Below are 23,118 nucleotides of genomic sequence, written 5' to 3' on the forward strand. Positions count from 1 at the left end.
ACTCTCGTCACTGTCAGGATCTTAGTGCAGGACTCTGTCATATGACCTTCTGTTGTCTTTAGTATGCTCTCTTTACTCCTCCATCGAGCAGGGGCTTTATGGTGAGAAGCACATCACTCTAGAACTTTATTTACTTATTTTATATTATATTAGTATATATTTATATCATCCATAAACAGGTTGGGAATTATCAGGCTGAGGATTTGGTGAAACTGACTTGAAGTACTAACAACTTTGTTGCCATTGTTTTGCCCTGTAAACTCAAGTTTAAATGGATAATCCACAGGACAAGCATTCAACAGCTTATATAATACTTCGCAGTTGAGTGATAATACTTCTGAGTTGTCGGTAAATTGTCTCTGGACGTACGAGTTGATGCAGGAATCAGTTTTTTCAAAGGTGTGAGCAGCACACATGGAACTCATTCATCTCTGTTGCATTAGGGTGGAGGCAGAGATGGATCTCTAAAAACCTGAGATAATAAAACATCAACAAGCATCAATTTGACCCAAACAAGCCTTTAAGCACCGGTTTGTGAAGTACAGAGCATCCCTGCCGTTATTTTGTGACCAAAGCTCATTTCTGCGACACTTGAACACATCTCCTTTCTCTGGTTTCATTTCCATCATTAATTTCCCTAATTTCCTCAATGTTCTACAAAAAAAAAGAGTAGTCAAGTTAAGTACAGTAGTTTGTGATCACTGGTGTTGTTATTGTTGTCATTTGCTGAAAATGACGGCTGTACAGAGAAGCCCTTGCCTATAAATAAAGAGAAATTGACAAAATGTCTTCACACCAGAGAATTTCTAACATAGGGAGAACTTCCACTTCCACACTACTTCTTGGTAATGTAGGGGGCGCTATTGAGGCAGAATGAATTTCAGCAAGAACAACGCCCTGTGTCTTCTTTTAGATGCTCATTTTCAATTTCAAAATTTCACTTTGGCTAAACTCTGAGTGATAGATAACAATAATTATATTTGTCTTTTTTTTTCGAGAAGCAGGTGTATATAATTTCCCCTCCAGTTCATTGAGGACAACTTTTCGTCTGCCCTTGCATTTTTTTCAATGACATGTCAATTATAAAAAATGTCAAAAAAAAAAAAAAAAAAAAAAATAGACCAAGAAATAAAGTGCACATCACCCACAGCTGTTTTACCACTCAGTACTGTACAGTGCAGTATGTTGGGGTACATTCATTCTTTGTGTTTGATATTTAGTCACTGAAACCAGTCCGCCTCCCCGGGAACGACAGTCAGTGTTACATCGCCATCCTTCCGCCTCACCACCACTGAGAGCACGCCGCTGCTCTGGACGGCTTCGCTCACTTCCTCCATGGCGCGAACAGGCTGCCCGTTGATCCCGATGATGACGTCGTGGTCGATCATGCCAGCGCTGCAGAGAAAAGAACAGCATACCTGAGTAACATGGAAAGCCTAACTAAAACAGACCCAACCCCGCAGGGTGGATCCCATACCTTCAGGAAAATATCATTGACCTTTTTGACAAGTCTACTCCTGTGTCAGTTTTCGTCCTCCACCACAGAGTAAACAGGCGGTGGGCTCACGGCGTAATTCACTGCACTGCTTGACATTTATATATGAGGCCATTATTCTGACTGATGATCTTCTGGAGAGTGATTAACAAAATGTGCAGGTCTGTAGAGCCAGTCAATCAGATCTTCCCAGACAATATTGAGGAGCACAAGAAGCAGCACAGCAGACAATTCAACACAGTCATGAAAAACTCCGCTGTATGTTAGACTGCTGCTGTTTGCTGTTCAAAGCTTCAGGCTTCACTGTCACAGGAGACGGTGCCAGACTATTAAGAACATTGAGAGTCCGAACAGACACATCGTTTCTCCTGGTCCTCACCCAGATGTCAGAGCTGTGCCTGTGGGAAGCACGATTATAATGAGCAGCCAGGACCATAGTTGTAGACTGCAGCCTTGAGAACTGCAGGGATGCTCTTATTCCACACCTCAGAAAAGATCCAGAAGCCTCCACAAGCAGGTGCACTGCACCGCTGTTGCATTTAGTAAAACCCAGTGCCTCGGCAAGCTCAGACCGTGCATCATACAGATAAGCTCAAGTATCACTTTCCAGTAAAAACAACTCAGCAGTGTGGTTGCCTTGCTTTGAATCCAACACTAGTGGGAACAAAACAAAATATAACAAATTTTCATAAGGTAAAAACGTTCATTTTATGTTGACAAAGTTATTTTAAATGATCATTATATTTTCTGGTGATAGCAACAGTGGAGAGAGACTGGATTTGTATGTTATCCTCACTGAAGCTTTAAAACCTCCCGCATATTTACCAGTACTGTGACCTGTGTTTTTCGAAGACTTCTCATTTTGCTGATATGTTCAGAAATTAAACTGCAAATGAAAGAAATCCATAAACTTGATCACATTAGCCATACCTAAATATTTATTTTATAGGCTGGGGAGGTCTCAATATATGTTAAATGTAGACTAATTAAATCCAATGTAAAAACCCAATATGTTTTTTAATTAGGGATTGATTAAATAACTAATTTGTGAACTAAAAGCAGTTGTAGAAATGAACCCAGAGAGAATTTTCATCAGATGACCACAGACACTTAACTCCAAATGAATGCTAATGCTGCTCTGTGTCATCTGAATGTGTGACCGTCAAAATTAAAATCCTGTGTTGATTGGTCAGTTGTCATTTATATGTCAAAAAACTAAATATCATATTTTAGTATTTTCTCTGCTTGAAAACAGGGTTTCAACTGTTTGGTAACTCCCCCTGCACTCAGGTGTGTCTCGTTCTGGATCCAGTGATGCTTTCAGGAATAAGTAATTTCCTCCTTGTGAATATAAATCCTGCCAGTTAGAAACCTGTGCACTGACCTACGCTGTCCTGGAGAAGTCCATGACAACAGAGCTGGTCACTGTCAACTCTGCTGGGGGTGCATCTCACACACTCAGTGCTGTTGTTGTAAATGCCAATCAGTGTAGTGTCTTTTCAACCTTTTTTGCTTGATAAATTCAATGAAATGTAGCAAAGCACGTATTCCTGGAGTATTTAACCAGACGCTTACCTTGATGCAGGTGTTCCAGGCATCACCTCATAAACATAGACTCCAGCGCTCACATCTGGAAATTGGTCTTCACGCTCCTTGAGATCTTCGATCAAACTGGACACAAAAAGAAAACATGACAATGGATGACACAAACATAAACAGCATTTCCCAACAGAGAAAACTCAAATGGGAGAAACAACACACAGAAGACACAGAAACACGATTCAACGGTATGCCATGTAATATCACTACAGACTTGTATGACTCCTAAGAATTGCTGTGTAATCACAGCAACGAATCATTTTCATTCACGGAAATGCACGTAACATATTATACAAGACATGCACTTCTAACTGCAATATTGACAGTAATAAATGCTCTGACCTGATATACTATACATCAAATCCAAAGTTTCGCCAAAATGAGAGAATCACAATAAAACAAGTGTAAAAATAGAAGCTCTCTTGGCGTCTGGTTTCAAGTTTTTTAAGACACGTCCATGCTGCAGCCTCACAGAGCTGCTTGGCTTTTATAATGAATATGTGCTTTGTTGGAATTCAGTAAATTGTGAGTTGTGATGTTAACTTACGATGGTGAGAGCTGCAGCATCCGGACGCCGATGTATTTCCTTTTTTGCACCGTGTGTCCTAAAAAAACGAATGAATATGAAAATTTGAGATGACTGACAGAAAAAAAATTTGAAAGCGGTCAAGGACTAATACTCTAATCTGTAACAGCTGCATGGGATTCATCCCACCGTTGACTCGTCTGCTGTGGGATTCAGAGAGGAACTGGCAGATTTTGTCCACAGGGACGGCAAAAGAGATTCCTGCCGTCACTTTCAGAGTGTTGATGCCGATTACATCTCCGTCCTGTCAGACACAGGGTAGAAGGACAGCTGTTGGAGTGCAGTGATGGTGTCACTGATATGGTAGCTTTGCAACATGGAGAAACAGAACAGAAGTAATATTTTGACTATTTTCCTTCTAATTCACATAATATAGCTCATTGTCTATTCAATTAAACATTTAATAAAGTGTACCAATGGTGACTGGGACTGTCTGTTAGTAAGAACTTCTAGAGGCAGCAGCCTTGATTGATGAATGCATCATCTGCATGATTTCATGCTGTAGCCACAAAGCAAAGGCCTCTATAATCAGGTCCTGTCCTAAAATACTGTGAGGGAGGCTGAATCATAAACCTGAGGGGGTGGACCAGAGATTTTGTGTATTAAATAAAAGGAAATCATGACCTTAGTCCTCACTGTCATAAATAAAACAAGAAAAATCTCTTACATAGCAGAAAGCTTAACTAGTATGCAAATATAAGGATATTATTCCTATACACATGATGCCGCACTATAAATCTTCTTACCAAGTTGACAAGTGGTCCGCCAGAGTTGCCGTACTGTGAATCAACACAGCAACAGAAACATGTTCTTACTCATCGTGAATGCAGAACAAAAACATGCATCAAAAACAGAACCACGATGACTCATTTTCGGATCCCACTGACATTAATCATGGCGTCAGTTTGGATGTACTCCATGTCGGAGTCCTTGAAGCCCAGCTCCTGGCCGGTGCGCTGGACAGTGCTCACGATGCCGGTGGTGACGGTGCTCTGCAGGGAGAAGGGGCTTCCCACCGCCACCACAAACTCGCCAGGACGCAGGTCTGAGGACTGGCCGAGATGCAGCACAGGCAGGGGCGTCTGCACCGGGGCACAAAGACATGACGACCCACAGAGAAGGTTCATATTATTAATGGCACACATGCCATTCATTATTTCATCATCTGACCTGTGAACTGTGAGGTCAGAAGGGTAACTAGCTTCTCTCTACGTTCATGGTCACTGAGGCTACACACGGCTAGCCCTCTGGTAAATTGGGCATGATTTACGAGCTGTGTTATTTGGACAAACCAAAGTGTAGCTCTTCACAGTTTACTAAGAGTTCCAATCGATTTTTTTCCAATGTTGCTTTGATAAATCAGAGCTCAGGGCACTGAACCCAAGGAAAGATTGAAAGACCTGATAACATTTGCAGTGCCTTTTTAGTAAATAGACATTTACCCTGTGTTCTAATTTGTGTTTAGATCGGAGGTTCACTCTAAGCTCTCAATCATCTTATTTTGAAATTACACTCCTAATGTTCTGAGTGTATAGAATCTCTGGATGTGTCTCAAATCACCAACTTATTCACTAAGCCTTACTTTACTATATAGGGTGTTCTATATAGAGCTCTATATAGTGAGCTCAGAAAGCAAGGCTTGATAGTATATATGGCTCATTTGACTATGGGTTGCAGACAATTTTTCTTGATGCATTGTGACACTTGATTCTCTCTGCCTTTCTTATGATTTGTGTAAAGCCCACTACGAGTTAATCGTTTCACGATGCCATCAATATGTTCTGCAGCTCAGTTTACTGAAGTCCCTGGAGAGCTGCAGCTGCTGCTTTAGAACACATCTGGTTATAGACTCATAAATGATAAGATCTTACCTTTGGGTCATAAATCAGTTAACATGTAAAAGCTGAGAGAATTCTCTATAGATTTTTTTCTCAACCTTTCTAAATTTAATGTATGTAATATAACCTCCTTATATTATTTCTTCAGTTTTCTTGTAAATTTTAATCTTTATACTTAAAAATCACCACTTTATTCCTAACAATCTCATATTTATGTACTCTAGTAATGTTTAAGGTAAAATTCCATCAGTAAAATGATCTCTGACTACAATTCGACCTCAAATGTGTGAGTGAATGGTTGCACTTGGTAGAACCTGTACTTAGTTAGTAGTCTTCAAAATTATTATTAGGTAATAATTACCTTACTCTTGATTATTCCCAATCAAGCCAAACTTATGTCACTGGTGATAACAGGGGCTCAGTATAATCTATACTACATTCCTCAAACAAGGATCTCCACTAGAAATAAGTGTTTGTTTCTTTCATAAGCTTCCAGACTATGTAGTTTCGACATGGGCCGTGGTTAGTATAGAGCAATCTAAACTACGTCTTAGCTTGTCTGTGCCTGCCTCCTCCCATTACAGGCTGAGGCCATTTATCTCTGGGGTGGATTGCAATGCTCAACTGAATTTACAGCCAATTCCCTCAGGGCATGGAGCTTTCTTACATGACGAAATCTGCCTTTTGGGCATCTTTTAAAACTTCTCCAGAGATACATGACATTGCGCAGCTTGTCCCTGCTTCTTGGTTGTTAGAAGACACATTTCTTCACCTTTACAAAAGTCAAAGATAGAGTCTCCTCTTACTCCTCGTCATCTCGACATATTCTTGTATTCAGATCAGTACTGAAAATGTTTACCACGCTTCATGCTTAACAGAGTGTGATGATAGTGTTCGGGAGCAGAGACCCCCATGTCAGAGCAGAGAAATGTTTTACTTAGAACAGCACTTGCTCTACTCAGATATTTTATTTCGAGATTTGAATTTACAAGACATGACCAAATACCACCCAGAGGAATTATGATGACAAACAAAAAAATCTAATTTTGAAGGACAAATACCCTCTGATGAGAGCGAATGTGCACCCGATTTAGTGTGCAGGATTAATACTCTTTGATGTGAGCAGTTGGCTGCCAGGCCAGAGAAAAACACAGGACAGAACTTTAATCTAAGGCCCTCGAGAGGCTGAGAGGAAACAGCAAGCACTCACATCTGGTTCAATTTTGATAAGTGCGATGTCCATCTTCTGGTCCATGTCTTTGACTGTGGCGTCGTACTGCACACCGCTTTTCAGCTGGACTTTTATCCTCTGCTTGTTGGTGAGCACGTGAGCATTGGTGATGATCCAGCCATCCTCTGACACCACAAACCCAGAGGCACTCGACACAGAGACCTCCTTGCCAGAAAATGGCTCTCTGGTATGGGAAAAGGCAAAAGATGACGGTAACTGCAGGAGCATAAGCCGTAAAGGTGACACATTCATATAAGTCTTTCATCACGTAGTTTACCTTTTGAAAAGCTCCAGATGCACCACAGCGGGGACAATCTTATCGACTACATCTGCGATGAAGTTGAACTTGTAGCGCATACTTCCTGGATGCTGCACACCTTTGAGGATACACAACATTAGATAAAAGATTAAGATAACAGACAGGTTACAAGTAGAACAAAAGAGGGAATGTCAGCCTCAGTGTGTTATTTTCTCTCCACACTGAAATGTCTAAACAATTATTGATTGTTACCTACTGACATGATTTGATTCTTGAGAATAATCTGGGGGTGATTGTTTTTTTTGTGACATGGCTTTTATGTTTTCTTGCCATTAGATGAAGTTTCCCCAGCTGAGTACACCAATGCCCATGTTGCCCAGGCAATTAAACAAGCTAAAAATTCTATTTTTTATTTAACCTTCAAAGGGGATATTACTTTTAACTCTTTTGAGGTTTTTTATTAAAACCATATCCATCGGCTAAAAGTTATTTTGTTTGGGACTCAGACTACTGTCTCTATAGACCACATACAACTTTTAGAAGAAATTGGAGAATTGCAAGATAGCTCTGTTTTCTGCTACAGCAAAGAAAAACAGCTTAATAAGTAACAATAAACAAAATCCTACATTTCTTTTTGACGCTGTTGCCAAACTTAATCAAAAACAGCCGTCTTTACCTATCTCCTCGACCCTCTTCAAACTAAACTTTACAAAAAAAGCCTCAGATTTTGGCAGATACATCGTTCATTTATCAGTAAATCTTCACAGCTTTCAGTTAACATGCTGTATATCTGCTTAAGGGTCCATCACCCCACTGATACCTTGATACCTTGTTTTCAGATGTTAAATATGGAGTAACTCAGGGCTCTGTTCTTGGTCCTCTGGGTTTTCTTTCTATATTTCACTCCAAGACTCTAAGTCTGACAGTCTAATTCCCAATTTTACGCTGATGATACTAGGCTGTATCTTGGCGTGAAACTGATAACTAATCTCAATTGATCCAATTAGAGGTCTGCTTTGTCTGCTGTTAAAAAACGCATCCTGCTCCTTAATTCGTATAAAACTGAAATGCTGGTCATTGGCCCAGCCTAACAGTAATTTTTCACAACTGTGTGATTTCTCTTGGAAGAATGTAGGTATTCTTTTTGATCCTACCCTCTGTTTTGATGCACGTTGGTCTTTTCTATTGATGGCAGATGCTCAGACTCTAAATCCCATTTTTACATCATCCAGACTTTCTTTTATATGTTTTCACTCCTGCCACTTACTAATACTAATGATCTTTCAATGGTTCAATATGTTGCAGTGAAAAGTTTAATACATTTTGAAAATATGACAAATATTACACCAATTTCAGTTTCCCTCCCCTGCAGGGCTACAACCCTTAAAACATTTATACTGAGGATCAGCGGCATTATTATAGTAAAGGTGTTAATTTGAATATCTTTTAATAATTCATGTTTAATTGATAAAACATGGAAATCAACAAATTCTGCAGGATAGAAAACTGTATATACCAATAGGATATTGTGAACCAAAAATGAACACTTAAAAAACATCTTACTAAACCAATTTACTTTTAAATATCCATCCATCTGCTTGCTATACTGCTTATCCTTTGAGGGTGGTGGGGGAAGCTGGAGCCAATCTCAGCTAACATGGGGCATTGCAATTTAAAGGCAGGTACATCCTGGACAGGTCACTAGCATATTGCAAAGCTAACATACAGAGACGAACAACCAGTCCATCTCACAGTTACAGAGTACCCGGAGAAATCCCACACAGACATGAATAACTCCACCCAGAAAGACCCCGGCCAAACTGGGTACCTTCGCGCTGTGAGAAACCAGTGCCGCACCACCGTAGCACCCACTTTAACTAAATAATGAATGTTTAAATTAGCGATAACATTTAGAGAGGCTGGTGAGTAAGTATAATTGTTGTTGGTATGATATATGCAGTAATAGTTTGCTCTGGGATCAATCGTCAACTAAATTATTCGCTAAGTCACTTGACTATTGCTCAGCTGTTGTTTCAGAACCATGGACAGCGTCATCTTTTGCCTGCCGAACTGTTTGTACTATTAATGAAATGGAGCAAAGGATATCATTGGCCAGCAAAACATATCAATTAGTCAATTAGTTCAGTTTCTTTGCACGTTCGCTTTCAGGTGTAGTTCCATTCACAAACACACTGTGATATAAATAAAAATCTGACCCCACCAGGTTGTCTCTCAGGACATGTTTCTGCCTGCTTGCTTTGACCACTCACACAATATTTTACTTGTGGGAAATTAAAAATATATGACCGAAACATTGATTGACATCCTAATTTACAATAATAGTACTTTACATTTTTCATCAAGATAAAAGTAAGACGTGAAAGGGTGACAAATTAATTTTTTTGATATGCAACAACCTGCATCTGCCGAGCCATACACTGTAGCTCCTGATTATCAAAATCGATCTGTTGCACTACTAGTACTGAGAAATACCTTGCAAAGTAATTTGTTCCTAAGTGACGTTATCTGTTAAGAAACTGGTTTAAATTATGAATTAACAATGTTAATTCATGTGTGGAAGAGCCAGGTTTAATGAAGGTAGCATGTGAGTGAATCCAGCTTCTGAATGACTCGCTGCTCTGTAGTGAACAGCACAAGGAGCTGTAGTAATGCTGGGTCAGGTTGGAGATATACATGCCTTTTAGCTACACATAGAGGCAAACATATATGTGGTAAGCATAACTGTCCACATTCTATGCAGGTTCTACACGTTTACAACACATGTTACTGCCGCATCCCACTTGATAGTACACCACAGAACTCGGACCATAAAGAACATCCTGTAAATAAAAACATTATGGAGGTTTACCTACGGTTACTCCTGAGATCACTGCAGAAAATGGGGTAACAGCATTATCGTAGATGGTATGTGGGGTCCTTAAATCAAGAACGTTGTGACCGTGGTGAGTATCTGCCACTTTACTCCCCCTACCTTTCACGTGCGTATTGCAACTATAAGATGCATAGCTTTTCATTTCAGAGTATGTGCACAACCAAACAGAGGCAGCCATAATGTGTATGTATATTTAAAAACAAGTTTTCTCTGGTTTTAGCAGGAACAACTGAGCTAGATTAGATCAGTTCTGTTTGGAAACACTAACTGGACTTAAATAGGGTCATACGTATATAAGTTGATATGAGTCTCTAAGTGACATGGACACCTATCCCCATAGTAGCAGTACACAAAAATGCTGATAGTATAATAAACAGAAGACATGAACATTTTTAAATGTATGATGGAAAAGAGATACAAAACTACAGGCAAACATAGAAAAACATGTTAATATGAGTAGTGGCATCATTGCACGACAGGGCGCTACTACGATAAGTGTTTCTTTCACTTGGGTCATGGAACTGTGAGCATGAACTTTAGCTTTAGTTTTCTATCTGACATAGAGGCTTGAGTGCCTCCAAGATTCTTTTAAAAACCTGCAGCACATTTGGGGCCGTGCAATGACAGAGTTTCTCTCAATATGTCAACACCTTCTCTGACAGATTTTGTGTTTACCGAGTTTCCCAAATGGACTCTGCAGAAACAGCCTTAAATTCAAATAACAGTGTGTCCATTGCCAAGAGCCACTTAGGCAGTACACCAGGCTTTTCTTTGCCTGTCAGACAGTATCGTATATTCTATGTAGCCGAGAGGTTGATGTTGTTGTAGAAGTTGTTGATGATGAAGAAAGGACTCCGAGGACCTAGTACCTTCAGTATAACAACGTTTATTACACAGAAGTTTCACAGGTCAGGACGGGCATCTAGAAACCCGGAGACATCACACAGCCAAATGGTGAAAATCTGACTTGCAGGGGTCTTACACACAGTTATATAGGGACATTGGTTCCGCCCTTGACTTCAAGTAAATGACGTCCCCTATGGAATGTTTAACTAAATAAGGGCACGTTTTTGTGTCCGAACATGAAGACACATTGGTCAAGAACATTCCATCCACCAGCTGGTCAAGACAACTCCCTAGGTCAAAGGTCATCCCAAAAAGGTAGAGTGCAAATAAGATAAACATCTGGAGGACTCTCTGAGAATGTCTGAGTGTCCAAAAGATAGGCATCATAAATGTTAACCTGTCATTATGTGTTTTAAGCACATACCACAACATGTTTTACTCCAACGAATACACGACAACAGCTCTACTAAAAAATCACCAGGATGTGACCTGGTAACCTGCAGCTTTGACTGTCCTCTCCATCCCACTGTGTGGCCATGCCAACATGTAAGAGGTGGATCATCCATCAGATGAAAACCACTCAGACACGATGTGTCACTGAACAAATGTAAATGTGCTCAAAGCCCGACTTGCAGCTCACACACTAAATTCAAGTTTGCTTTACGGATCTTTGTTGTGTGATCACATTCAAATGATGTTCTAAATCATGGAAAAAGCAAATGCTATATATATTTATTTAACTTGTTTTTGGCCACTAGTGGCGCTGCAGAGAAATGTTTTTACAACAGCAGCTCCATTTTGGTTGCTCTTCTGGTTGCATTTGGACTTGATTTATTGACTCAGAATCTACTTGTTTTTGGACTTTTGGACATAAGAAGTTTGTCTTTATTTGCCCTTTCAAATGTCATGTCTTGTTTTATTTTGAAACTTCCTTCCCTATATGTCTCTACTTCCTGCCTTTGTCCGAGATTTTCTGCACCTGTCCTGGTGTGTTTCACCAACCCAGTCTCATCAGAAAACGTTCAATGGCAACGTTGGTCCACTTGGAACGACGTTACCATCTCACAATCTGGCCTCTCAGATTGTGAGATGGTAACATTTATTCCTCCCATTGTTTTGCATTGGCGTGTTCTCACGTCACGTGACTCTCAAGCTCCCGTCTGCGGAGAGGAAAACATGGCGGAGATTCCTTGTTTTTTCAGATAAAAATATAATTTTGTAACTTAGTTTGGGCATAAAAATACATTCTGACACCATTTCTAGCGAGAAATGTGCTCTTTGCTTCCACAGTCTTCAGCCAGTTCGTGCTTATGATAAATATTTTAATAGTTATCACGCATGTGTTTATCGTTGCTATGACGGTTGCCATGCCACCACGGCGCAGCGTGGTGTTTAAATCACAGTCCCTGCGTGGTGTCCTTCAGTGATCGTGAATGTCATTCATGTTATATAATAGTAATATTTGAGGCTAGATAACATCTCTAATGAGAAGGAACCTGCGAGTCTGTTCATACCGAGGCCGGCCCGAGTGCGCGAGCCGAGCGGCCCGAGCGGCCCGAGTGCGCGAGCCGAGCGGCGCGAGCGGACATGACGTGTGGTTGTCGTAAAAACCCTATTTGTAAACAACCAGTCCTTTAACTAAGCGCTACGTCATAAACATGGCGCGCTTGGAAGACCACGATGTCATCTTCCTTCTGTCAGGTAAGTAGTTTATTGTTTTTAAAGATCGTTACGATCTAGGTTTACAGTCCGAGTGCGGAGAGAGTCCGTCAATCCACACTATGGACGCTGTTCATCAGCTAATACGCCATTGTTAGCCACATGCTACAGCCCACGGTAGCCTGTGCTACCTGGGAGGTGAATACATTGTTGTTGAAACCAGTTCAAGACGCTTAGCTCATCATTGAGGGACGCTACAATATAAATATAAACATGAATTTGATTTATGAATGCTTTAGATTAATAAGGAGTGTATTTCTCTACCATTACGCCACAATATCAGGTCAATTTGGTTTAATGTATAGTATGCACTATGACAATAATGTTTCCATGTTATGGAGTTGCGATTCATTTTATAAAACAATTGCTATGTTCTGTTTTTTAATCAAGGAGGATCAAAGTGAAGCTACAGGAGTTTCATTAACGTCAACAACTTGGACCGAACAGTTTGTTTTGCTTGATGAAGAGCAGGAAGGGCAGCCTGGAGAGAAAGAGAAGCCGGGTTGAGCCCACTACCATCATCCACGTACCACGAGGAAGATGAGGGAGAGAAATGATCCTACCATTAAAGAGGTACTTTTAAGTTACATACCAGAAACACCATTTTATATAATGTGCTAAATATACATTTTTATTACATCCCCAAAGTACGCTTGTTGAAATACAAGTTTATATCACACTGAAAGAATTTTGATCAATCATGCTTCCCTGCTGTGATTGTTTAACTGGGAAAACAACTTTTTCCACAGGAAGGCAAGTAAATTTAAGGAATACATGTGCAAAGTTTTCCTCTGTTATGTATAATGATGACCCCCATCAAACATAATGTTAGCAATATTTACACCTTTTAATTTATACTGATTATTTCTGTCTACATGTGTGAATTTGCCTTCATTAGTTTCAGAAAAGAGCGATGATGTATCGGTCAGTGGGCGGCAGCACGAGACTCCGCAAACTAGTCTGTAAGCAAAGCAGACGAAGGCATCGAGGTTGCGGCCTGCCATCATTGTTATTTTTGCTTAAGGGACTGAATATGTTTCATGCAGGAATATTAGCATTTCCCTTATATCTACCAAAACTGCTTGTTTCACAGACTGCAGTTTTGTTTTGGTCTGATGTGGTGTGCTAATACAACCGTATCTGCAATGGGTTGTGGGGCATTAACATTTGTAACTCTAATTTTGTTTTGACAGACTGTGAAAAGAACGTTGAGAACATCACCACTCTACAGGAAGACACAGTCCAGTAATGGGTGTCAGAATTTCAGTAGTGAACGACAGGTACTGTGGAAAAATGTGTGTCATTGTTGTACAATGTCCTTTGACTCTGTTTACACAAGGTTAACACAAAAAGGTTTGATTGTAAACTGATATTGGTATGAATTCATGTTATTCTCCTCTTCACAAGAAACAAACAATCCAAATTACCTGCAGAAAGCCCTTGATGGACGCTTCAGCTGCATCGTCAGACTGGCCAGACAGCAAGATGCCAACTTTAATGCCAATTTATTTGTGTAACATTCTGTGACCAAATGTATAGATAACTTTTTGTAGATTGTAAAAAAGATAACCCATTTATTAAAAAAAAACTACACTAGAATTACCGCACTGCGTTGTATGACTCCGCTAACCAGTGCAGTGTCCGTCTACATATTTCTACATATTTTCTCTCGTATAAATGACACTGTGTCTCTTGACAACTGAAACCATAAGATGAGGTCAGTGTGGCCTTGACCTTTTGACTTTAACACAAATACACAGTTAGACAATCCGAAAACATACAGTTATGCCAAAATATATTTTGTTTCACATTCTAGATGGCATAAGCAGAGACATCAACTCAGGAAAAATATTTCTGTAGAAAAGAAAGCCCTGTACATGTGTACGTATGTATACATACACACGTACAAACGCACTATTGAGACGTTTTGTTTTTTATCATATATTGTCAGGAAGGACTGATGCATTTACTGAGACGGGACGTGAGGGCCTACTCTGCGTGCTCAGAGTTCAAGCCCAGCAGGCTGCAGCGGTCCTGACATATTCCGGAACAGCAGCACAGTCTTTGGATGACTCCTCTGAAGATGAAACATGGCGAGGTACTTCTCCACTGATGAAGAACTGTGAGGGCTGTGATTAGCTACACTCTCTTGCTACAAGGCTACTCTTGCTACTCCCTGGCAGCCTTAGGAAGGCATTAGCTTGCTGTTGGGTAGCTGTTAGCTTCAGCATTTTTAGTTTTTAGCGGCCTGTGTGACGTTTATGTTTAAAATCAGAGGGAACCATCTTCATAATTTAACACTATGGTTTGTTTGTGTGTCCTTCAGTTCTTCTCAAGAGAAGCAGTACAGGTGTGCCTCAGCTCCACGGTCCCTCCTGCAACCTCCGCTCCTGATGCTAACCTCATGTCTCCATCACACCAAGCAGCAGACCTGGATTGACAGACCTTTCTCCAGAGCTGCCCCCTCCCTCTGAAACCCCCCTCTCCAAAACACAATTTGTGTAGTTTTTAAAGTATTTTTTGCATGAGAATTGTTGATCATAACATTTCCAGCAGATGCCTTAATGTAATGTTTGTGCACAATAAATTACATTGATCATAACATATTGCTATTTCCTTGCACTTCTACACCATGATATTGTCAGATAAGATGCTGATTACATTAAAGCAGTGAATGCTCTTCTTTAAGCAACATAAACACACAATGATCCAATGGATCGGAAGTAGAATGGGCACATTACATTCTGTAGAGAATGCCTCAGTAATTGAAGTCAGAAAATAACTTTCTTTATCTGAGGTTCCAGTCATTTATAGTCACAGCAGAGCACACAGGTCTGGTTGTCTAGGGACACCCATATCATATTGTTTAAGATGTGTAACATCAAGTTTGTGTATCAGTGCAAAATACATACCGTCATTAGTCAAGAGTTCACTCTCTTGTTTACACTAAATTTAGGTGACCCAGATGTTTCACAATGCATCTGATAAGGTCTTATGAGAAACATTCTTAACATTAAAGAAATCAACACAGAGGATAGCAGTAGATGTTTGATTTCAATCCGTAGCTGATAATCAGCGGCCTGACTTATTCAAACACATTAATACTACAATGAATGAGGCAGGGGTTTTCCATCAGAAATCATTTCTGGGACATTCATTTAAAAGATCTCCAGTATAAGTAAATGTGTTTTAAAATTGGTTTACATCCAAGTGAGAGGCTGTCCCATCACATGGATTTAAGACATATATATTGTTTGTATAAGCTGTCCCTCAGTTAAGTACTTGCACTTCTTGAAAAGCTCTATATAAATAAGATGTATTATTGTTTATACATTGCTTTATACATGTTTTCCTAAAAGTCACTGTAGATACAGAAACAACAGTATGGTTCAGGTGACAGTGATTGGAATGTGAAGGTAATTCCAATGAGCTCAAGAGAAACCTAATGTGACGATATAGTTGATTTCTGATGGAAAACCCCTGCCTCATTCATTGTAGTATTAATGTGTTTGAATAAGTCAGGCCGCTGATTATCAGCTACGGATTGAAATCAAACATCTACTGCTATCCTCTGTGTTGATTTCTTTAATGTTAAGAATGTTTCTCATAAGACCTTATCAGATGCATTGTGAAACATCTGGGTCACCTAAATTTAGTGTAAACAAGAGAGTGAACTCTTGACTAATGACGGTATGTATTTTGCACTGATACACAAACTTGATGTTACACATCTTAAACAATATGATATGGGTGTCCCTAGACAACCAGACCTGTGTGCTCTGCTGTGACTATAAATGACTGGAACCTCAGATAAAGAAAGTTATTTTCTGACTTCAATTACTGAGGCATTCTCTACAGAATGTAATGTGCCCATTCTACTTCCGATCCATTGGATCATTGTGTGTTTATGTTGCTTAAAGAAGAGCATTCACTGCTTTAATGTAATCAGCATCTTATCTGACAATATCATGGTGTAGAAGTGCAAGGAAATAGCAATATGTTATGATCAATGTAATTTATTGTGCACAAACATTACATTAAGGCATCTGCTGGAAATGTTATGATCAACAATTCTCATGCAAAAAATACTTTAAAAACTACACAAATTGTGTTTTGGAGAGGGGGGTTTCAGAGGGAGGGGGCAGCTCTGGAGAAAGGTCTGTCAATCCAGGTCTGCTGCTTGGTGTGATGGAGACATGAGGTTAGCATCAGGAGCGGAGGTTGCAGGAGGGACCGTGGAGCTGAGGCACACCTGTACTGCTTCTCTTGAGAAGAACTGAAGGACACACAAACAAACCATAGTGTTAAATTATGAAGATGGTTCCCTCTGATTTTAAACATAAACGTCACACAGGCCGCTAAAAACTAAAAATGCTGAAGCTAACAGCTACCCAACAGCAAGCTAATGCCTTCCTAAGGCTGCCAGGGAGTAGCAAGAGTAGCCTTGTAGCAAGAGAGTGTAGCTAATCACAGCCCTCACAGTTCTTCATCAGTGGAGAAGTACCTCGCCATGTTTCATCTTCAGAGGAGTCATCCAAAGACTGTGCTGCTGTTCCGGAATATGTCAGGACCGCTGCAGCCTGCTGGGCTTGAACTCTGAGCACGCAGAGTAGGCCCTCACGTCCCGTCTCAGTAAATGCATCAGTCCTTCCTGACAATATATGATAAAAAACAAAACGTCTCAATAGTGCGTTTGTACGTGTGTATGTATACATACGTACACATGTACAGGGCTTTCTTTTCTACAGAAATATTTTTCCTGAGTTGATGTCTCTGCTTATGCCATCTAGAATGTGAAACAAAATATATTTTGGCATAACTGTATGTTTTCGGATTGTCTAACTGTGTATTTGTGTTAAAGTCAAAAGGTCAAGGCCACACTGACCTCATCTTATGGTTTCAGTTGTCAAGAGACACAGTGTCATTTATACGAGAGAAAATATGTAGAAATATGTAGACGGACACTGCACTGGTTAGCGGAGTCATACAACGCAGTGCGGTAATTCTAGTGTAGTTTTTTTTTAATAAATGGGTTATCTTTTTTACAATCTACAAAAAGTTATCTATACATTTGGTCACAGAATGTTACACAAATAAATTGGCATTAAAGTTGGCATCTTGCTGTCTGGCCAGTCTGACGATGCAGCTGAAGCGTCCATCAAGGGCTTTCTGCAGGTAATTTGGATTGTTTGTTTCTTGTGAAGAGGAGAATAACATGAATTCATACCAATATCAGTTTACAATCAAACCTTTTTGTGTTAACCTTGTGTAAACAGAGTCAAAGGACATTGTACAACAATGACACACATTTTTCCACAGTACCTGTCGTTCACTACTGAAATTCTGACACCCATTACTGGACTGTGTCTTCCTGTAGAGTGGTGATGTTCTCAACGTTCTTTTCACAGTCTGTCAAAACAAAATTAGAGTTACAAATGTTAATGCCCCACAACCCATTGCAGATACGGTTGTATTTGCACACCACATCGGATCAAAACAAAACTGCAGTCTGTGAAACAAGCAGTTTTGGTAGATATAAGGGAAATGCTAATATTCCTGCATGAAACATATTCAGTCCCTTAAGCAAAAATAACAATGATGGCAGGCCGCAACCTCGATGCCTTCGTCTGCTTTGCTTACAGACTAGTTTGCGGAGTCTCGTGCTGCCGCCCACTGACCGATACATCATCGCTCTTTTCTGAAACTAATGAAGGCAAATTCACACATGTAGACAGAAATAATCAGTATAAATTAAAAGGTGTAAATATTGCTAACATTATGTTTGATGGGGGTCATCATTATACATAACAGAGGAAAACTTTGCACATGTATTCCTTAAATTTACTTGCCTTCCTGTGGAAAAAGTTGTTTTCCCAGTTAAACAATCACAGCAGGGAAGCATGATTGATCAAAATTCTTTCAGTGTGATATAAACTTGTATTTCAACAAGCGTACTTTGGGGATGTAATAAAATGTATATTTAGCACATTATATAAAATGGTGTTTCTGGTATGTAACTTAAAAGTACCTCTTTAATGGTAGGATCATTTCTCTCCCTCATCTTCCTCGTGGTACGTGGATGATGGTAGTGGGCTCAACCCGGCTTCTCTTTCTCTCCAGGCTGCCCTTCCTGCTCTTCATCAAGCAAAACAAACCGTTCGGTCCAAGTTGTTGACGTTAATGAAACTCCTGTAGCTTCACTGGGATCCTCCTTGATTAAAAAACAGAACATAGCAATTGTTTTATAAAATGAATCGCAACTCCATAACATGGAAACATTATTGTCATAGTGCATACTATACATTAAACCAAATTGACCTGATATTGTGGAGTAATAGTAGAGAAATACACTCCTTATTAATCTAAAGCATTCATAAATCAAATTCATGTTTATATTTATATTGTAGCGTCCCTCAATGATGAGCTAAGCGTCTTGAACTGGTTTTCAACAACCATGTATTCACCTCCCAGGTAGCACAGGCTACCGTGGGCTGTAGCATGTGGCTAACAATGGCGTATTAGCTGATGAACAGCGTCCATAGTGTGGATTGACGGACTCTCTCCGCACTCGGACTGTAAACCTAGATCGTAACGATCTTTAAAAACAATAAACTACTTACCTGACAGAAGGAAGATGACATCGTGGTCTTCCAAGCGCGCCGTGTTTATGACGTAGCGCTTAGTTAAAGGACTGGTTGTTTACAAATAGGGTTTTTACGACAGCCACACGTCATGTCCGCTCGCGCACTCGAGCCGCTCGGCTCGCGCACTCGAGCCGCTCGGCTCGCGCACTCGAGCCGCTCGGCTCGCGCCGCTCGAGCCGCTCGGCTCGCGCCGCTCGGGCCGCTCGGCTCGGGCCGCTCGGCTCGCGCACTCGGGCCGCTCGGCTCGCGCCGCTCGGGCCGCTCGGGCCGCTCGGCTCGCGCACTCGGGCCGGCCTCGGTATGAACAGACTCGCAGGTTCCTTCTCATTAGAGATGTTATCTAGCCTCAAATATTACTATTATATAACATGAATGACATTCACGATCACTGAAGGACACCACGCAGGGACTGTGATTTAAACACCACGCTGCGCCGTGGTGGCATGGCAACCGTCATAGCAACGATAAACACATGCGTGATAACTATTAAAATATTTATCATAAGCACGAACTGGCTGAAGACTGTGGAAGCAAAGAGCACATTTCTCGCTAGAAATGGTGTCAGAATGTATTTTTATGCCCAAACTAAGTTACAAAATTATATTTTTATCTGAAAAAACAAGGAATCTCCGCCATGTTTTCCTCTCCGCAGACGGGAGCTTGAGAGTCACGTGACGTGAGAACACGCCAATGCAAAACAATGGGAGGACTAAATGTTACCATCTCACAATCTGGCCTCTCAGATTGTGAGATGGTAACGTCGTTCCAAGTGGACCAACGTTGCCATTGAACGTTTTCTGATGAGACTGGGTTGGTTTCACCGATGTTTAGTTATCACTGCATCCCTTCTCTATAGAGGCTGTGTTCAAATAGTCAATTTAGCTTAGGAACTATCCGAACTGAGTGAAATGACACAGAAGTATTTCAGTGGCCACCATAATAATTGTTGTTTGAATCTTCTAAATGATAAGTATAGGGGCAGCTCACTAACTTATCCCCTTTAGCATAGCATGCAATATTGGACCTTCCATTATGAAAGGAAAAAAGAAAATGCAATCTCACAATTTATTGTGGTAGCAACATTTGAAGCGACACAAAGCGGTCGTGGCACCTGGGCAGGAACACTTATATAGAAAACACTATGGTTTATTTCTCATGACATGATCCAGAACTGATGTAAATCCTCACAATTGTCTGAGCTCCTGATTTCTTCTCTGTCACATCTGTCAGAAGTCTCAGTGAACAACAAGCTTAGGGAACTTATAGTTTACTATATCATCATGAGACTTAAATACAAATATAAAAGATACTCCAACCCCCCGATTGTGGAATGAACTTGATCAAATAAGAAGGTAAATTAATTAATAATAATCAAAAAGAATAAATGATAATGAATTAAATAATCTCAACATGTTTGTTTTATTTTATTTTTCAATGAAAGCTTTTTTGTTATGTGAGTAACTGATCGTTGAATGTTCCCTCTGTATGAACTGAAAACATATTTTTCATGTCATTCTGTTTGAAACAGGAAGCTTTACCAGGTGCACAGCACAAAGTAGCTACATGCTGTTTTTCTAGTATAAATAAAGTTGGTATAAAAATGTTTGCATTTGGGTCCTCACCTGTTTCTACACATGACAGTTTGTCGTTTGGTCAGACATCCACTTTAATGTCAATGTTTTTGTTGTGTTAGGATTCAATGGTTCCCATGTGATGAATCCCTCATGTCTGTTAGTCCTCTAAATTAGTTTTTTCCAATTAATCAGGTACAGTTTTTGTTTAGGTGGGTAATGACACTCCCATCATCTTTAACTGTGTTGTGTATACACTAAGTTGGTGTTTTAACACCAGCATCTCACTGTGAGGATGTTAGACTGCTGACAACAATTATCTCAAAACACCACTGCACTGCCTCCCAGAGCAGCAGCTTGTATACTGATGGTGTATTGTCATGGAAAACATTGTTTTCTGATATGATCTCAGATTTACTTACTTTTTAATTTAAAAAATAAATAAAACATAACCTCCTGGCCAAAAGCTTGCAAACAACAAATGGCTCATGTCCAGAAACAGAGATGTATAATATCTAATTGTATGTACTGTTTGTGTAAAAAGGGCTGCTATAATTGGTTTGTTTAGATTTAGAGCCAGACCTAACTTGTTTAGAGAAAGAAGAGGAAAGAAAGAAAGAAAGAAAGAAAGAAAGAAAGAAAGAAAGAAAGAAAGAAAGAAAGAAAGAAAGAAAGAAAGAAAGCTCACCTGAATCGCACCGACCCCTCCTGATCAATATGACCGGAGGGGTCTCGTCGAACTCGGCTCTCCTGATCTCCGCTCTCAGGCGGCAGATGCTGGGGTACGTCCTGCCGTCGCTGCCGCACACCGGCCCGGAGGAGCCGCACACGCAGGAGCTGCGGGGCCCCTCGCCGGTCCCAGTCCCCGGCACAGAGTCGCACCGCAGTCCGTCACCGCAGGTCAGGCCGCCTCCGCTCCGCTGCCCGCACCAATCACCCTCACCGGGGGCGCACAGCGCGCAGCAGCCGCACCCGTCCGTCACCTGGCCGTAGTAACAGGCCTGGAGCTGCCCCGGGCACCGAGAGGCATCACACACCTGCGGACACGTTTGTCTCCGTCTCAGCAGACCTGCATGACCTGCAGAGATGAGGAGGGTGAGGTAAGCGACAAACTTCGCCATGACCTGAAATCTACTCACAACAACCTTCCTTCCTAACTTCCTAACTTCCTTCTTTCCTAAAGTCCTAACTTCCTAACTTCCTTCCTTCCTTCCTTACTTCCTTGTGGGTCCACAGTAAATCCACTGATGAAGTACATCCAGACTTACACCATGACACAAAGTCCTCCCATTGCAGCTCTTTTCATAGCCTACAGCTCTGGATGAGGGCCAGTAATTCACTTCTAGTAGCAGCACGCTGCATGTCAGCACCGTAATGCACCAGCATGTATGGTTGGCCCTGCGTGTATGTTTTGTGGAAACCCAAAGGCGATGTGCGCGTGTTTCTGCCTCCAACTCTTGGAGACATTTGCATGTGTTGATATGTGGAGCAACATGCTTTCTTTTCATTTTGCGGTTTGTAATTAAAGCAGAAGAATTTATTGCAGCAATGCACCTGAGGAACACATCTGAACTGTCCGATTTTAAGATACTATAATTGATCGTTGGGGTTCATTGCATTAAGTGTTGCTTCTCTTTGCCAAAAGGATTTTTTAGGAATTGACATTCATGTCACATTTAACACTTTGAGCAGCTTAAGCTTGAGTGAACAGCTCCTGAGGTTCTTTTTGAATCAAAGAGAAGGTGGTTGGAGTCAGGCAGGAAAAAAACGACATACAACCGGGGCATGGTTGTTTCTAAAGGCCGCAGTCACAGTGGCAGGTTACTGCAGTAAAGTGAGCCGTCATCAGGGAAGCCAGCCGCCACCGGGTTTTTTTTGCGCGTCTACTTGTGGCTTTACGGCAAAATAGCATGGTTGGCTGACACGGCCTAAAATTACTACAAATATATTTTTTATTTTTTTATTTTTTAAATCTTCGTGGCATATCTGCTCATGTCAAGTATCATGTAAAGTCTGTAAAAAAAAAAATGTGTACATAATGTAACCATATTTGGATGCTGATTAAAAATATTCCTTGTGAGGTTATAAATTACTTCGAGTGGATTACTGTTCATGGTGTCTCTGACTATGCTGACACACAGTTTTGAGTATTTTTACTGTAGAATAACTGAGAAAATTAAAGAGCAAATCTGTGAAAGTGGCCAAAGGCATTCATAATGTAACCATATTTGGAAGCTTATAAAAAATATTCCTTGAGAGGTTATAAATGACATCGAGTGGATTCCTGTTCATGGTGTCTCTGACTATGCTGATACACAGTTTTGAGTATTTTTACTGTAAAATAACTGAGAAAATTAAACGGCAAATCTGGGAAGTGGCCCAATGCATTCATAATGTTACCATATTTGGAAGCTTATAAAAAATATTTCTTGAGAGG

The 23,118-nt window shown here is 40.5% G+C and overlaps 1 protein-coding gene and 2 long non-coding RNA genes across 4 annotated transcripts; 1 reads left to right on the forward strand and 2 right to left on the reverse strand.

Moving 5' to 3' along the window:
* Window positions 1–1,220: 1,220 nt before the first annotated feature.
* Window positions 1,221–21,802, reverse strand: htra4 (HtrA serine peptidase 4). The gene is made up of 9 exons (XM_053420254.1): window positions 21,370–21,802; window positions 7,027–7,126; window positions 6,729–6,933; window positions 4,568–4,762; window positions 4,427–4,459; window positions 3,810–3,924; window positions 3,642–3,699; window positions 3,071–3,166; window positions 1,221–1,395 (listed from the first exon to the last, which is right to left on the reverse strand). Exons 1-9 carry the CDS (start codon window positions 21,800–21,802, stop codon window positions 1,221–1,223), a joined length of 1,410 nt encoding a protein of 469 aa, XP_053276229.1.
* LOC128439013 (uncharacterized) lies at window positions 12,353–14,953 on the forward strand. Its single transcript, XR_008338407.1, has 5 exons — window positions 12,353–12,448; window positions 12,857–13,039; window positions 13,660–13,746; window positions 14,418–14,564; window positions 14,793–14,953. It is a non-coding gene; the product is annotated as an uncharacterized LOC128439013 (long non-coding RNA).
* LOC128439012 (uncharacterized) lies at window positions 16,582–19,185 on the reverse strand. 2 transcript variants are annotated; one of them, XR_008338405.1, is made up of 5 exons: window positions 19,087–19,185; window positions 18,495–18,677; window positions 17,789–17,875; window positions 16,971–17,117; window positions 16,582–16,742 (listed from the first exon to the last, which is right to left on the reverse strand). It is a non-coding gene; the product is annotated as an uncharacterized LOC128439012 (long non-coding RNA). The 2 variants fall into 2 exon arrangements; XR_008338406.1 differs by lacking the exons at window positions 16,582–16,742; window positions 16,971–17,117 and having other exon boundaries at window positions 17,470–17,875.
* Window positions 21,803–23,118: the final 1,316 nt, after the last annotated feature.

The sequence above is a fragment of the Pleuronectes platessa genome, chromosome 4, assembly GCF_947347685.1.
Source record: "Pleuronectes platessa chromosome 4, fPlePla1.1, whole genome shotgun sequence".
NCBI classification, from domain to species: domain Eukaryota; kingdom Metazoa; phylum Chordata; class Actinopteri; order Pleuronectiformes; family Pleuronectidae; genus Pleuronectes; species Pleuronectes platessa.

What these genes read in the sequence shown, in the direction of transcription:
- htra4 (XM_053420254.1), bottom strand. Translation starts at nt 21,802, where the DNA reads ATGGCGAAGTTTGTCGCTTACCTCACCCTCCTCATCTCTGCAGGTCAT. An exon ending in AAACTGACGCCATGATTAAT is followed by an intron (nt 4,460 to 4,567) that starts GTCAGTGGGATC and finishes GTTGATTCACAG; the next exon opens with TACGGCAACTCTGGCGGACC. An exon ending in CCACAGCAGACGAGTCAACG is followed by an intron (nt 3,700 to 3,809) that starts GTGGGATGAATC and finishes TCGTTTTTTTAG; the next exon opens with GACACACGGTGCAAAAAAGG.